The sequence below is a fragment of the Pelophylax lessonae genome (genome assembly GCF_965119305.1).
Source record: "Pelophylax lessonae genome assembly, chromosome: 6".
Lineage (NCBI taxonomy): Eukaryota > Metazoa > Chordata > Amphibia > Anura > Ranidae > Pelophylax > Pelophylax lessonae.
The window spans coordinates 306,507,884-306,520,183 of NC_138773.1; the positions used below are offsets into that span (position 1 = coordinate 306,507,884).

The window sequence follows — 12,300 nt, forward strand, 5'->3', positions numbered from 1 at the left end:
CGTGCTTCTAACTGTGATTGGCTGTGGCTTCAGATGTATGAACAGTGATCAACGGTCCTACATAGTAGAACCGTAGGATCATCATTCATACACCGGGGAGAATGACAGGCATCTTGTTTACACAAGCCACCTGACTTTCTCCCACTCTACCGACGATCGCGAGTGACCGGCGGACGATCTGGTCCGCCGGTCACACGCGCGGGGGGGGGGGTCCGTGAGCACTCGGGAGCGGGGGCGCGCGCTTGCTCCCTAGACCCTCACAGGCTAGCGACGTAGACCTACGTCACGCTGCCTGTGAGGGGCTGACCGCCGCAGTAAGTAGTCGTGCGGCGGTCGGCAAGTGGTTAAACTCCTGGGATACTGATCTGGCTGCTTTGGTGTGAATTAAATTAACTAGATGGGCAACAACAAGACAACCTCCAAAACAACAATAGTTTTACAGGTGGAGGCCACTGACATTTTTTTCCCTACTCATCTTTTCTGACTGTTTGTCACTAGTTTTGCATTTGGTTAGGGTCAGTGTCACTACTGGTAGCATGAGGAGATACCTGGACCCTATAAAGGTTGCACAGGCAGTCCAACTCCTCCAGGATGGCACATCAATACGTGCCATTGCCAGAAGGTTTGCTGTGTCTCCCATCACAGTCTCAAGAGCATGGATGAGATTCCAGGAGACAGGCAGTTACACTAGGAGAACTGGACAGGGCCGTAGAAGGTCCTTAACCCATCAGCAGGACCGGTATCTGCTCCTTTGTGCAAGGAGGAACAGAATGAGCTCTGCCAGAGCCCTACAAAATCATCTCCAGGAGGCCACTGGTGTGAATGTCTCTGACCAAACAATCAGAAACAGACTTCATGAGGGTGGCCTGAGGGCCCGACGTTCTCTAGTGGGCCCCGTGCTTACTGCCCAGCATTGTGGAGCTCAATTAGCATTTGCCAATTTACACAATTGGCAGGTCTGCCACTGGCGCCCTGTACTTTTCACAGATGAGAGCAGGTTCACCCTGAGCACATGTGACAGACGTGAAAGGGTCTGGAGAAGCCACGGAGAACGTTATGCTGCCTGTAGCATTCAGCATGACCGGTTTGATGGTGGGTCAGTGATGGTCTGGGGTGGCATATCCATGGAGGGACCCACAGACCTCTACAGGGTAGACAATGGCACCCTGACTGCCATTAGGTTTTGGGATGAAATCCTTGGACCCATTGTCAGACCCTACGCTGGTGCAGTGGGTCCTGGGTTCCTCCTGGTGCACAACAATGCCCGGCCTTATGTGGTGAGAGTATGCAGCCAGTTCCTGGAGGATGAAGGAATTGATACCAATGAATGGCCCCCACGCTCACCTGACCTAAATTAAATAGAACACCTCTGGGACATTATGTTTCGGTCCATCTGACACCGCCAGGTTGTACCTCAGTCTGTTCAGGAGCTCAGTGATGCCCGGGTCCAGATCTGGGAGGAAATACCCCAGGACACCATCCGTCCTCTCATTAGGAGCATGCCCAGATGTTGTCAGGCATACATACAAGCATGTGGGGGGACATACACACTACTGAGGACCATTCTGAGTTGCTGCAATGAAATTTCAGCAAAATGGACTAGTCTGCTGCATCATTTTTTCACTTTGATTTTCAGGGTGTCTTTGAATTCAGCCCTCTGTAGGGTGATAATTTTCATTTCCATCAAACGATGTGACATCCTTTCCTTCCTAACACATTACCCAGTCCATACCAGTATAGATCCTAACACATTGCCCAGTCCACACCAGTATAAATCCGAACACATTACCCAGTCCACACCAGTATAGATCCTAACACATTACCCAGTCCACACCAGTATAGATCCTAACACATTACCCAGTCCATACCAGTATAGATCCTAACACATTACCCAGTCCATACCAGTATAGATCCTAACACATTACCCAGTCCATACCAGTATAGATCCTAACACATTACCCAGTCCACACCAGTATAGATCCTAACACATTACCCAGTCCACACCAGTATAGATCCTAACACATTACCCAGTCCACACCAGTATAGATCCTAACACATTACCCAGTCCACACCAGTATAGATCCTAACACATTACCCAGTCCACACCAGTATAGATCCTAACACATTACCCAGTCCACACCAGTATAGATCCTAACACATTACCCAGTCCACACCAGTATAGATCCTAACACATTACCCAGTCCACACCAGTATAGATCCTAACACATTACCCAGTCCATACCAGTATAGATCCTAACACATTACCCAGTCCACACCAGTATAGATCCTAACACATTACCCAGTCCACCCCAGTATAGATGCTAACACATTACCCAGTCCATACCAGTATAGATCCTAACACATTACCCAGTCCACACCAGTATAGATCCTAACACATTACCCAGTCCACACCAGTATAGATCCTAACATATTACCCAGTCCACACCAGTATAGATCCTAACACATTATCCAGTCCACACCAGTATAGATCCTAACACATTACCCAGTCCATACCAGTATAGATCCTAACATATTACCCAGTCCACACCAGTATAGATCCTAACACATTACCCAGTCCATACCAGTATAGATCCTAACACATTACCCAGTCCATACCAGTAAAGATCCTAACACATTACCCAGTCCATACCAGTATAGATCCTAACACATTACCCAGTCCATACCAGTATAGATATCAACCATGAGATTTTTTTTCCCCCATTGAGATCTGATGTTTTACAAAGTGATCCTTTAATTTTTGTTTTGGGCAGTGTATATATGATCAGACAGACACAGATGGTAAGAGAAGAGCCGAGGCCACACACAGATCAGGGCATACACTGAGGTCACCACTCACCTTCTCCTGCTGCCCTTTTAAGCGGCTGCTGCCTTCCACTTCCGGCTCTTTGCGTTCCACGCCTCGCTTCTGCCTCCCAGCGTGTGACTTTACATCGCGTACAAGTGAAGGAAGTGACGCGACGCTGCGTTCCACGTTGGGCTTCCGGTTGCGTTCCAAGCCGGCTCTGGGTTTAGAGCTTGAGGTCTGCCGTCGGCACCAGGTTGTCCAGGAGGACCTTAGAGTCACAGTGATCGGCCACCACCAGGTCCAGAGGGGAGGAATCATCACCAAGACATGGGTAGAGGCCTGCAGGGAATCAGGTACTGCTGGTTACCTTAGTAACAGAAGGGGGTGGGGGGTTAGGAGAGGCCCAGTGATGCCCAATGAGCTGCTCTGGCATGCAGGGGTGACAGGTGGTCCTGGCTTAGAAGATCTTCCCTTGGACAATGTCCCTTATTTCCAGATCTGACATCCGGGGGTCCTGCGGTGTGCTGAACAGCAATGGGTGGGGGATGGAGAAGCAATCAGGTCAGGTGGTGATGCAAGGGATCTCATTTAAGATAATCTGTCACTTTGACACCCATTCAGGACAAACTGACATGTTCTCTTTCTAACCCACCCACTGATATCCCCCCTGTCCATTCATCTGTCAGTGCTCTGGGTATATCATATCAAGCTCCATTGTCTTTACCTATGTAAGCAAGGACCTGGAAGAGTCAGGAGCCCTCCTTCCCCCATGATGTAAGTATTGAAGATGGTGGCACAGGACATGGTGTGCCAGTGTGTTACAGGAAGGCCTCTGCTGCCATCACCTTTGTTTACATCATGGGAAAGGGGTGGCACACTTTTTTCTCAAGGATTTTCACACCCACCCCCCTGATAATGCGCTGTGGCACGTCATCAGGGGCCAACTGCAAGAACCTGGAAGGGAAATAGCCCTACTGCTTCTTCCCCCTACTTTCTTCCCTTCCCCCTACTTTCTTCCCCTTCTTGTTCTTAGCCTCCTATCCCCTTCTTGTTCTTTTCCTCCTTCTCCCTTCCCCTTCTTTTCCTCCTTCTCCCTTCCCCTTCTTTTCCTCCTTCTCCCTTCCCCTTCTTTTCCTCCTTCTCCCTTCCCCTTCTTTTCCTCCTTCTCCCTTCCCCTTCTTTTCCTCCTTCTCCCTTCCCCTTCTTTTCCTCCTTCTCCCTTCCCCTTCTTTTCCTCCTTCTCCCTTCCCCTTCTTTTCCTCCTTCTCCCTTCCCCTTCTTTTCCTCCTTCTCCCTTCCCCTTCTTTTCCTCCTTCTCCCTTCCCCTTCTTTTCCTCCTTCTCCCTTCCCCTTCTTTTCCTCCTTCTCCCTTCCCCTTCTTTTCCTCCTTCTCCCTTCCCCTTCTTTTCCTCCTTCTCCCTTCCCCTTCTTTTCCTCCTTCTCCCTTCCCCTTCTTTTCCTCCTTCTCCCTTCCCCTTCTTTTCCTCCTTCTCCCTTCCCCTTCTTTTCCTCCTTCTCCCTTCCCCTTCTTTTCCTCCTTCTCCCTTCCCCTTCTTTTCCTCCTTCTCCCTTCCCCTTCTTTTCCTCCTTCTCCCTTCCCCTTCTTTTCCTCCTTCTCCCTTCCCCTTCTTTTCCTCCTTCTCCCTTCCCCTTCTTTTCCTCCTTCTCCCTTCCCCTTCTTTTCCTCCTTCTCCCTTCCCCTTCTATTCCTCCTTCTCCCTTCCCCTTCTTTTCCTCCTTCTCCTTCTTTTCCTCCTTCTCCTCCTTCTACCTTCCCCTTCTTTTCCTCCTTCTTTTCCTCCTTTTCCTCCTTCTCCTTTCCACCTCTTCTCCTCCCTTCCCCTTCTTCTCCCTTCCCCTTCTTCTCCCTTCCCCTTCTTCTCCCTTCCCCTTCTTCTCCCTTCCCCTTCTTCTCCCTTCCCCTTCTTTTCCTCCTTCTCCCTTCCCCTTCTTTTCCTCCTTCTCCCTTCCCCTTCTTTTCCTCCTTCTCCCTTCCCCTTCTTTTCCTCCTTCTCCCTTCCCCTTCTTTTCCTCCTTCTCCCTTCCCCTTCTTTTCCTCCTTCTCCCTTCCCCTTCTTTTCCTCCTTCTCCCTTCCCCTTCTTTTCCTCCTTCTCCCTTTCCCTTCTTTTCCTCCTTCTCCCTTTCCCTTCTTTTCCTCCTTCTCCCTTTCCCTTCTTCTCCTCCTTCTCCCTTTCCCTTCTTCTCCTCCTTCTCCCTTTCCCTTCTTCTCCTCCTTCTCCCTTCCCCTTCTTCTCCTCCTTCTCCCTTCCCCTCCTTCTCCTCCTCCCTTCCACCTCTTCTCCTCCTCCTCCTCTTCTTCTCCCTTCCCCGTGATTGATGCATGTTTATTTCTTTCAGGAGAAAAGCTTAAGTGAAGATCTTAGTGTGGTATGCGGCCACCATAGCACATGGAAATGTCTGAAATAGACCTTCAGGGGTCATGTGACTGGACTGTGAAGTCATGTGAGCAATTGTTACTCCAGTCATCTGCTGGGGAAGAATACCATATGGAGAATCCAGCTGAGGACAGTGCTGGTGGGGAAGGATCTGATGTCCTCCATCTTCCAGCAGAGCAGACCTCTCCAATGACTGATGTCTCCATGTCTGGCCCTGGGCAGGTCATGTTTGAAACCTCTGAAGTGCAAAGTGGTGCAGAGACTAGTAAGTGGCTGAACTTCTTAATTTTTCCTTTTCAATTTAAGGATAAAATCTTAAATCCTTAACGTTTAAGTTTGGCAAAGTTATTTTTTTATTTTTGGGGTACAGCACCAGTACCTTCATATGGTCCGTCTGTTGAAAGCTGCAGGGCTTGTGAATGAACCACCAGACCGCTCATCAGCACCTTCGCAATTCATTCAGAACTACAAGCTGTCAGCTGTGGTGGCTGGCAGCACTTGTGAATGAATGACATGGCCGTGTGGGCAGAACTCCCTCACAGCCACGCCCTTTTTGTGACCACGGATGTGGGGAGAATATTCCCCGCCTGCTGCTACACTGAAAGGGAGAACGGGGGAATTGGCGACAGAAGCTAGAACATGATACAAAAGGTAAACTTTGGATTTAAGGAGGAAGTAAACCCGCTTAAAAAAATGTGAAAAAAAAAGCAACCCTGTAAGACAAAAGCATAATGAGCTAGTATGCATCACATACTAGCTCATTATGAAGTACTTACCTAAAAACGAAGCCCCCTCAGTGCCGACAGGACGGCCGACATGTTAGGCCGTCCTGCTTCCTGAATCTCGTCCTCCAGCCATGTGATTGGCCGGGGGCGAAATTACATCACTCCCGCGCATGCGCACGGGAGCCGCCATTCACAGCACTGGGATCTGAAGGAACGGCACGGGTGGCCGTTCCTTCAGAGCGCATGCGCCGATGACATCATTGGCTGCATGCAATGTAAATATCTCCTAAACGGTGCAAGTTTAGGAGATATTTATAGCACCTATAGGTAAGCCTTAATGTAGGCTTACCTATAGGTAAATGTCAACAAAGTGGGTTTACAACTTAAAGGGCCACCAGTAGGCAGCATAAGGGGGTTAAGTGATTTTTTTTTATGTTAGGACCTTCACATTTTATATGCTCTATATCTGCCTTTTTCAACCAGGGTGCCTTGAAGCAAAATGCCGAAAAATTGCCCCAAAATTGTGTACAGGCTGGCATGTGGATAAAGCTGCCTTTTTAGTTACACAAAGCCACAGGTTTTCATTGGGTACTATCACAAATTTCTGGAAGGCATCTTAGCTAAATGATGGGAAAAATGGAAAAAAATTGAGAGAGAAGAGAAACATTGGAATACTAGTCAGTACAAGTTTGCAAAAGTGTATTTGCTATGGAAGAATAAATCACCTCTAACGTTGGGTGTCCTACTTGTGTGGCTGTTGCTGTGTTAGGCAAAACTTTAAGGGTCCTTTCACACGACCGCTCCGATCAGATCCCCATGTCAGTTTTTTTTAGGCGGATCTGATCGGATCCTCCATGCATCCCTATGGGGCAGCGGAGACATGTCCGCTGACACCCGCTGCCATCCGCATCCGATCCTGTCCGTGAAATCCGAATGGATGGAAACTCTATTTCCCATCCGTCCAGCGGATCGGATGAGAGCAGACAGGCGGGCCGCTCTCATCCGATTCCCCCATAGAGATGCATGGGGCTCTGACACCTCCCTCTCCGCTCACAGCGCAGAGAGGGAGCTGTCATCTTCCTGCTCAGCGGGGATCTGTGTTTACAATCCCCTGCTGAGCAGCACGGATCCGCCTATGGAGGTGGACTGTGTAAAAAGGACCCTAAGGCCCCGTTCACACTGGGGCGATCCGACTTGCCGGGGCGACCTCATAGGTCGCGGCGCGTTGCTCGCACCGTGACCTCGGAGCGGCCGGCCCGGACTTCATAACATTGAAGTCTATGCACGTCGCTCCGGGTCGCCCCAAAGAAGCTCCGGACCCTTTTTCTAAGTCGGAGCGACTTGTGTCGCTCCTATTAGAACGGGTCCACAGCTTCTCTATGGCAGGCGACCTGTCAGGCGACCAGGTCGCCTGACAGGTCGCCCCAGTGTGAACGGGGTCTTAGAAAAGTTTTCCATTTTGGAATGGGATGCCCTAAGACTGTCCATAATTTTTAAAGAGTGCCTCGAGATTGTCTATCATTTTTTGAGGGTGTCCATAATTTTTAAGTCAAGGCACCCTTTAAAAAAGGTTGAGACACTGCTTTATATCACTGCCCTTGTTTAAGAACTGTTGAGACATGATATAAGCCGCATATGCAGTGCATTGTTTTCAGTGAGTTGGCCGACGCATAGGCTTGCATTTTGAGAGAACAGTAAAGTACAACGTGTGTGTGTTGTTCTTAACTTTTTCTACAATAAGAGTAAAACATTGGACATATTTTTTTACTTTTATTTTATACTAATACCTTTTTTTGCGTAAAGCAGCACTTCTACGTTTCTTGCCTCGGTGAGAATTACATTGCCCTCCCCCGCCCCCTTCGTGTGCACAGTAGTGCCACAGGGCTTTAGGTTCTGAGCAAGCCCTTTGGCACAGCTGCGCATGCTCTCCACCATTTGCACAGTTGCTGGCTTTCCCATGCATGCAAAGAGGGAAGTTCCATGTTTGCGCATTCATGCGAAATCACTTGCTGTGCAAATGTGCCGAAGAGCTCTGCCAAATCGCAATTGCTGGGCAGAGTCCTTTAGTACATCTGTGCAGACTCCAATATGGTGGCACCAAACTGAAATGGATTCAGACCAATCGTTTGGTGAGTATCTGCCCCCTTCCTGATTTGGCCTATATAATCTGGTGCATGCACAAGAAGAACCACACTGAAACGTGTTCAGATAAATGATTCTTCCTTTATTGCTACTGGGAACATGGGGTTATATAGGCGAGCGGCTAGTGTCGTGGGCAAGTATGTTATAAGCATAGTGTCATCTGGATTCTTGTAGCTTCTGATTGGTCATGTCCATGTAAGGTAAACTTGCTCCAGGATCTAGGTGTCATCATCTTGGGTGTAGTCCCGGATGGAGGCGCCATCACAAGCTTCACTCGATGGGAGGGGGAGCTGTTAGTGGCCATTATGAGTAAGGAATGAAAATGCATATTTACATGGAAAAAAAGACATTTTACCTAATCCGTCACAGAGCCACCTGAAAGTCCGACTGAATTTCCGCTTTACCACATGTTGATAGGATTATTACCATCAAACTCGTTCATAGATGGATCAAGTCTTGGCCAGTTCAGCAGGGACTGTCCAAGATTCCATCCATCTATGGGCAGGCTGAGTGTACCCAAGTTGATCCATCAATATTCAACATGACTCGGGTACAACCAGCATGTTGGATTTTCAGCATGCGATTATTGCCATCATTGAATCATCGTGTTCTCCTAGCAGGGATGGCTAAACGCCCCCCCCCCCCCCCCTCCCTGTTGGAAGAACACAATAGCTTCGCGAGGTATTCCCCCATCAACACGGACTATGTTAATGGGGGAATCAGGTAATTTTATTTCTTGTAACCCATGGTTGCAGGAAAGAAGATCGCATCATTTATGGCCTGCCTTAAATTTGTGCAAAAGAATTCTGGATCTGGATCAGAGTTGTATAAAGTACTCGAAACCCATACTTGAGTAAAAGTACAAGTGCTCGATCAAAAAGTGACTTTAGTAGAAGTGGAAGTGCTCGATCAAAAAGTGATTTGAGTAGAAGTACTAAAGTATTCAACATTTTTTGTACTTAAGTATTGCAAGTAGTTTTTTTAAAAATTTTGCTACTCAAGTACTGAAAGTAAAAGTACAAGTACTGTGTTATGTAGTTATTAACCACTTGCAGACCGCCGCAAGTACATATACTGCGGCGGTCAGCCCCGGCCAGGCAGAGTGACGTATATATACGTCACTAGCCTGTGACCGGCTTGTGAGCCAATAGCGGGCGAGCGCGCGCCCATCCCGGCTCGTTCACTGAGGAGTCTGCGCGTGTGACCGGCGGACCCGATGTCCGCCGGTCACACTGCGATCGTCGGTAGAGAGGGAGAAAGGCGGGCGGCTTATGTAAACAAGCCGCCTGTCATTCTCCCCTGTGTAAAAATGGAGATCAGACGGTTCTACTATGTAGGACCGTTGATCTCTGTTTTTACAGTAGTAGCCATGTCCAATCACAGTTAGAAGCACGCCCCTAGGACACACTTAACCCCTCCCTCTCCAATACAGTTAACCCCTTCCCTGCCAGTGTCATTTTTACAGTAACAGTGCATATATATATATATATATAGCACTGATCACTGCAGTAATGTCACTGGTAACCCCAAAAGTGTCAAAAATGTCAGTCAGGGGTCCGATCTGTCCGCCGCAATGTCGCAGTCCCGCAAAAAAAATCGCAGATCGCCGCCATTACTCGTTAAAAAAAAAAAACACCAAAAATGACAAAAATCTTTCCCTTTGTTAGTAAACGCGATAACTTTTGCACAAACCAATCAAAATACGCTTTTTGCGATTTTTCTTTTTTTTTTTTTTTTGATCATGCGCTATACAGTAAACAAAAAAAGAGCGACAATTTTGCAAAAATAACAATATTTTTCAAATTTTTTTTATATGAAATTCCCCAAAAAAAAATGTAAAAATCAAAATTTTTTAACATTTTCAGCCAATTTGTTTTATGCTACATATGTTTGGTAAAAAAAAATCGCAAAAAGCGTATTTTGATTGGTTTGCATAAAAGTTATCGCGTTTACTAACAAAGGGAAAGATTTTTGTCATTTTTGTTGTTTTTTTTTTTTTTTTTTTTAAACGAGTAATGGCGGCGATCTGCGATTTTTTTTTTTTTTTTTTTTTGCGGGACTGTGACATTGCGGCGGACAGATCGGACCCTTGACTGACATTTTTTACACTTTTGGGGTTACCAGTGACATTACTGCAGTAATCAGTGCTATACATATGCACTGTTACTGTAAAAATGACACTGGCAGGGAAGGAGTTAACTGTATTGGAGAGGGAGGGGTTAAGTGTGTCCTAGGGGCGTGTTTCTAACTGTGATTGGACATGGCTACTGGTGTAAGAACAGAATCAACGGTCCTACATAGTAGAAACGTCTGATCTCCATTTTTACACAGGGCAGAATGACAGGCGGCTTTGTTTACATTAGCCGCCTGCCTTTCTCCCTTCCCGGCAAACGATCGCAAGTGACCGGCGGACATCGGGTCCGCCGGTCACACGCACTGACTTGTTAGGGAATGAGCCGGGGCAGGCGCGTGCCTCAGCGGGCGTGCGCTCGCCCGCTATTGGCTCACAAGCGAGTGACAGGCTAGTGACGTACCGGTACGTCGCTTTGCCTTGCCGGAGCTGACCGCCGCAAGTACATATACTGCGGCGGTCAGCCCCGGCCAGGCAAAGTGACGTACCGCTACGTCACTAGCCTGTCACTCGCTTGTGAGCCAATAGCGGGCGAGTGCGCCCGCCTCGGCTTGTTCCCTAACAAGTCAGTGCGTGTGACCAGCGGACCCGATGTCGGCAAGTGGTTAACGGGCAACCCAGGAATGCCTGGTTATTTGGTTCTTGTCTTTACCATGATTTATTAACTGACTGTCTGTCTGTCTTTCTGTCCAGGTAAATCTGTTGGCATCTTGGCTGAAGCCACCCTATTGTCTCAGGACTTCTGTCAGCTTGCAGACTCGAGTATGCCGGAACTTCCCAGCAATACTCCATACAATTCAGACATGATCTTAACGGACCAACTATCCATCAGGTTTGAAGATGGTTCCTGTCAAGGCAAGAAGGACAGCCTTTCCTGTCCCATTTGTCAAAACCAATTCAAGTCACCCACTGAACTAAAGGAGCATTTTAAAAGTCACCCCCCAGCACCCCAGGATTTCAGATGCTGGCAGATGGGCTGCACGTTCACCGCTCAGGATGTAAAAAGGCTCCAGTCTCATCTGAGGAGGGAACATAAAGTGACTCCGGTGATTTGTTCTCATCGCAGCTGCCGCCTGCTTTTCCCAAGCCGGGAGGAGATGTCCCGACACTTTCGAAACCATTTTCCTTTTCACTGTGTTCACTGCGACTTTGTCAGCTCCAACACAAAGCTGTTCTCCCAGCATCAGAAGAGCCATTGTGGAGACGGACAGTCTTTTCCGAATTTCGACTCTATACAGCCAGCGCCAGTCAAAGCTTCCACGGCTCCACCAGCAATGGACCTGGCTAATGACAGTTCTCTGCAGTGTTGTAAGTGTTCTCCGTGAAAGCGGGATTGTATTTATAGCCAGGATTATACATGTCATAAAGCACTTGTAAGTCAGTGGCAATTTTTGGCTTGTTTGAAAACTCTAGGACCCATGGTGGGTGCATCACTGAACTCAGGGATAAGCAATTATCTGAATAGAAGAGGCATGTATATTCTTGAATCTCGGTGTGCTTTTGTATATTTCTTCCAGATCTGTGCCGTAATTAAGTGTGAGATTCCCTGTAAAAAAAGACCGCTCACTGCTGCCCTCTCTCCCTGTGCAGGGTGACTGGTCTAGTCTCCGCCCCCTCCTGTAGCTTTCTGCATACAGCCTGTAGTGGGTGGAGCCTGCTGGGTCCCTTCCACAGCTCTGCTCTCTGCACAGGCTATGTACAGCACAGCGAAGATGTCACTGCTACTTTGACAAAGCAACATCTGGGTTTGCAAAGGTGTTTGATCCTTCATTTCCCTTGTAGCTATTGAGAAATATATTTACATTTTTTTTTTTTTTTTTTGCCTGGCATTCAGTTTTAAGGTATACTGTATTTATAGCCCAAATGGTCCTCCAAGGCAATTGAGGCAATCAAAGAGTATGTACTCTTTGATCGCCTATGGGAAATGTCAGGGATCCACTGCCATGCGCAGGCGCACTGGCGCCGCAAACCGGCGAACGTCTATGTGCATGCCCGTACGAAGAGGCACCTTTAGAATAGTCCGAGGCTACCTTGCAATAGTCCGAGGCTACCTTGCAATAGTCCGAGGCTACCTTGCAATAGTCCGAGGCTACCTTGCA

At 48.0% G+C, this 12,300-nt stretch overlaps 1 protein-coding gene across 1 annotated transcript in view; it reads left to right on the top strand.

Annotated features, from left to right (window-relative positions):
• Positions 1 to 3,001: 3,001 nt before the first annotated feature.
• Positions 3,002 to 12,300, top strand: part of ZNF142 (zinc finger protein 142) — a 43,935-nt gene continuing 34,636 nt past the window's right edge. Inside the window, exons 1-3 of the mRNA XM_082260343.1 lie at positions 3,002 to 3,104; positions 5,166 to 5,468; positions 10,895 to 11,509. Coding sequence (XP_082116469.1) covers positions 5,216 to 5,468; positions 10,895 to 11,509 — 868 coding nt within the window. The 5' untranslated portion in view covers positions 3,002 to 3,104; positions 5,166 to 5,215. The remainder of the gene's footprint in view (positions 3,105 to 5,165; positions 5,469 to 10,894; positions 11,510 to 12,300) is intronic.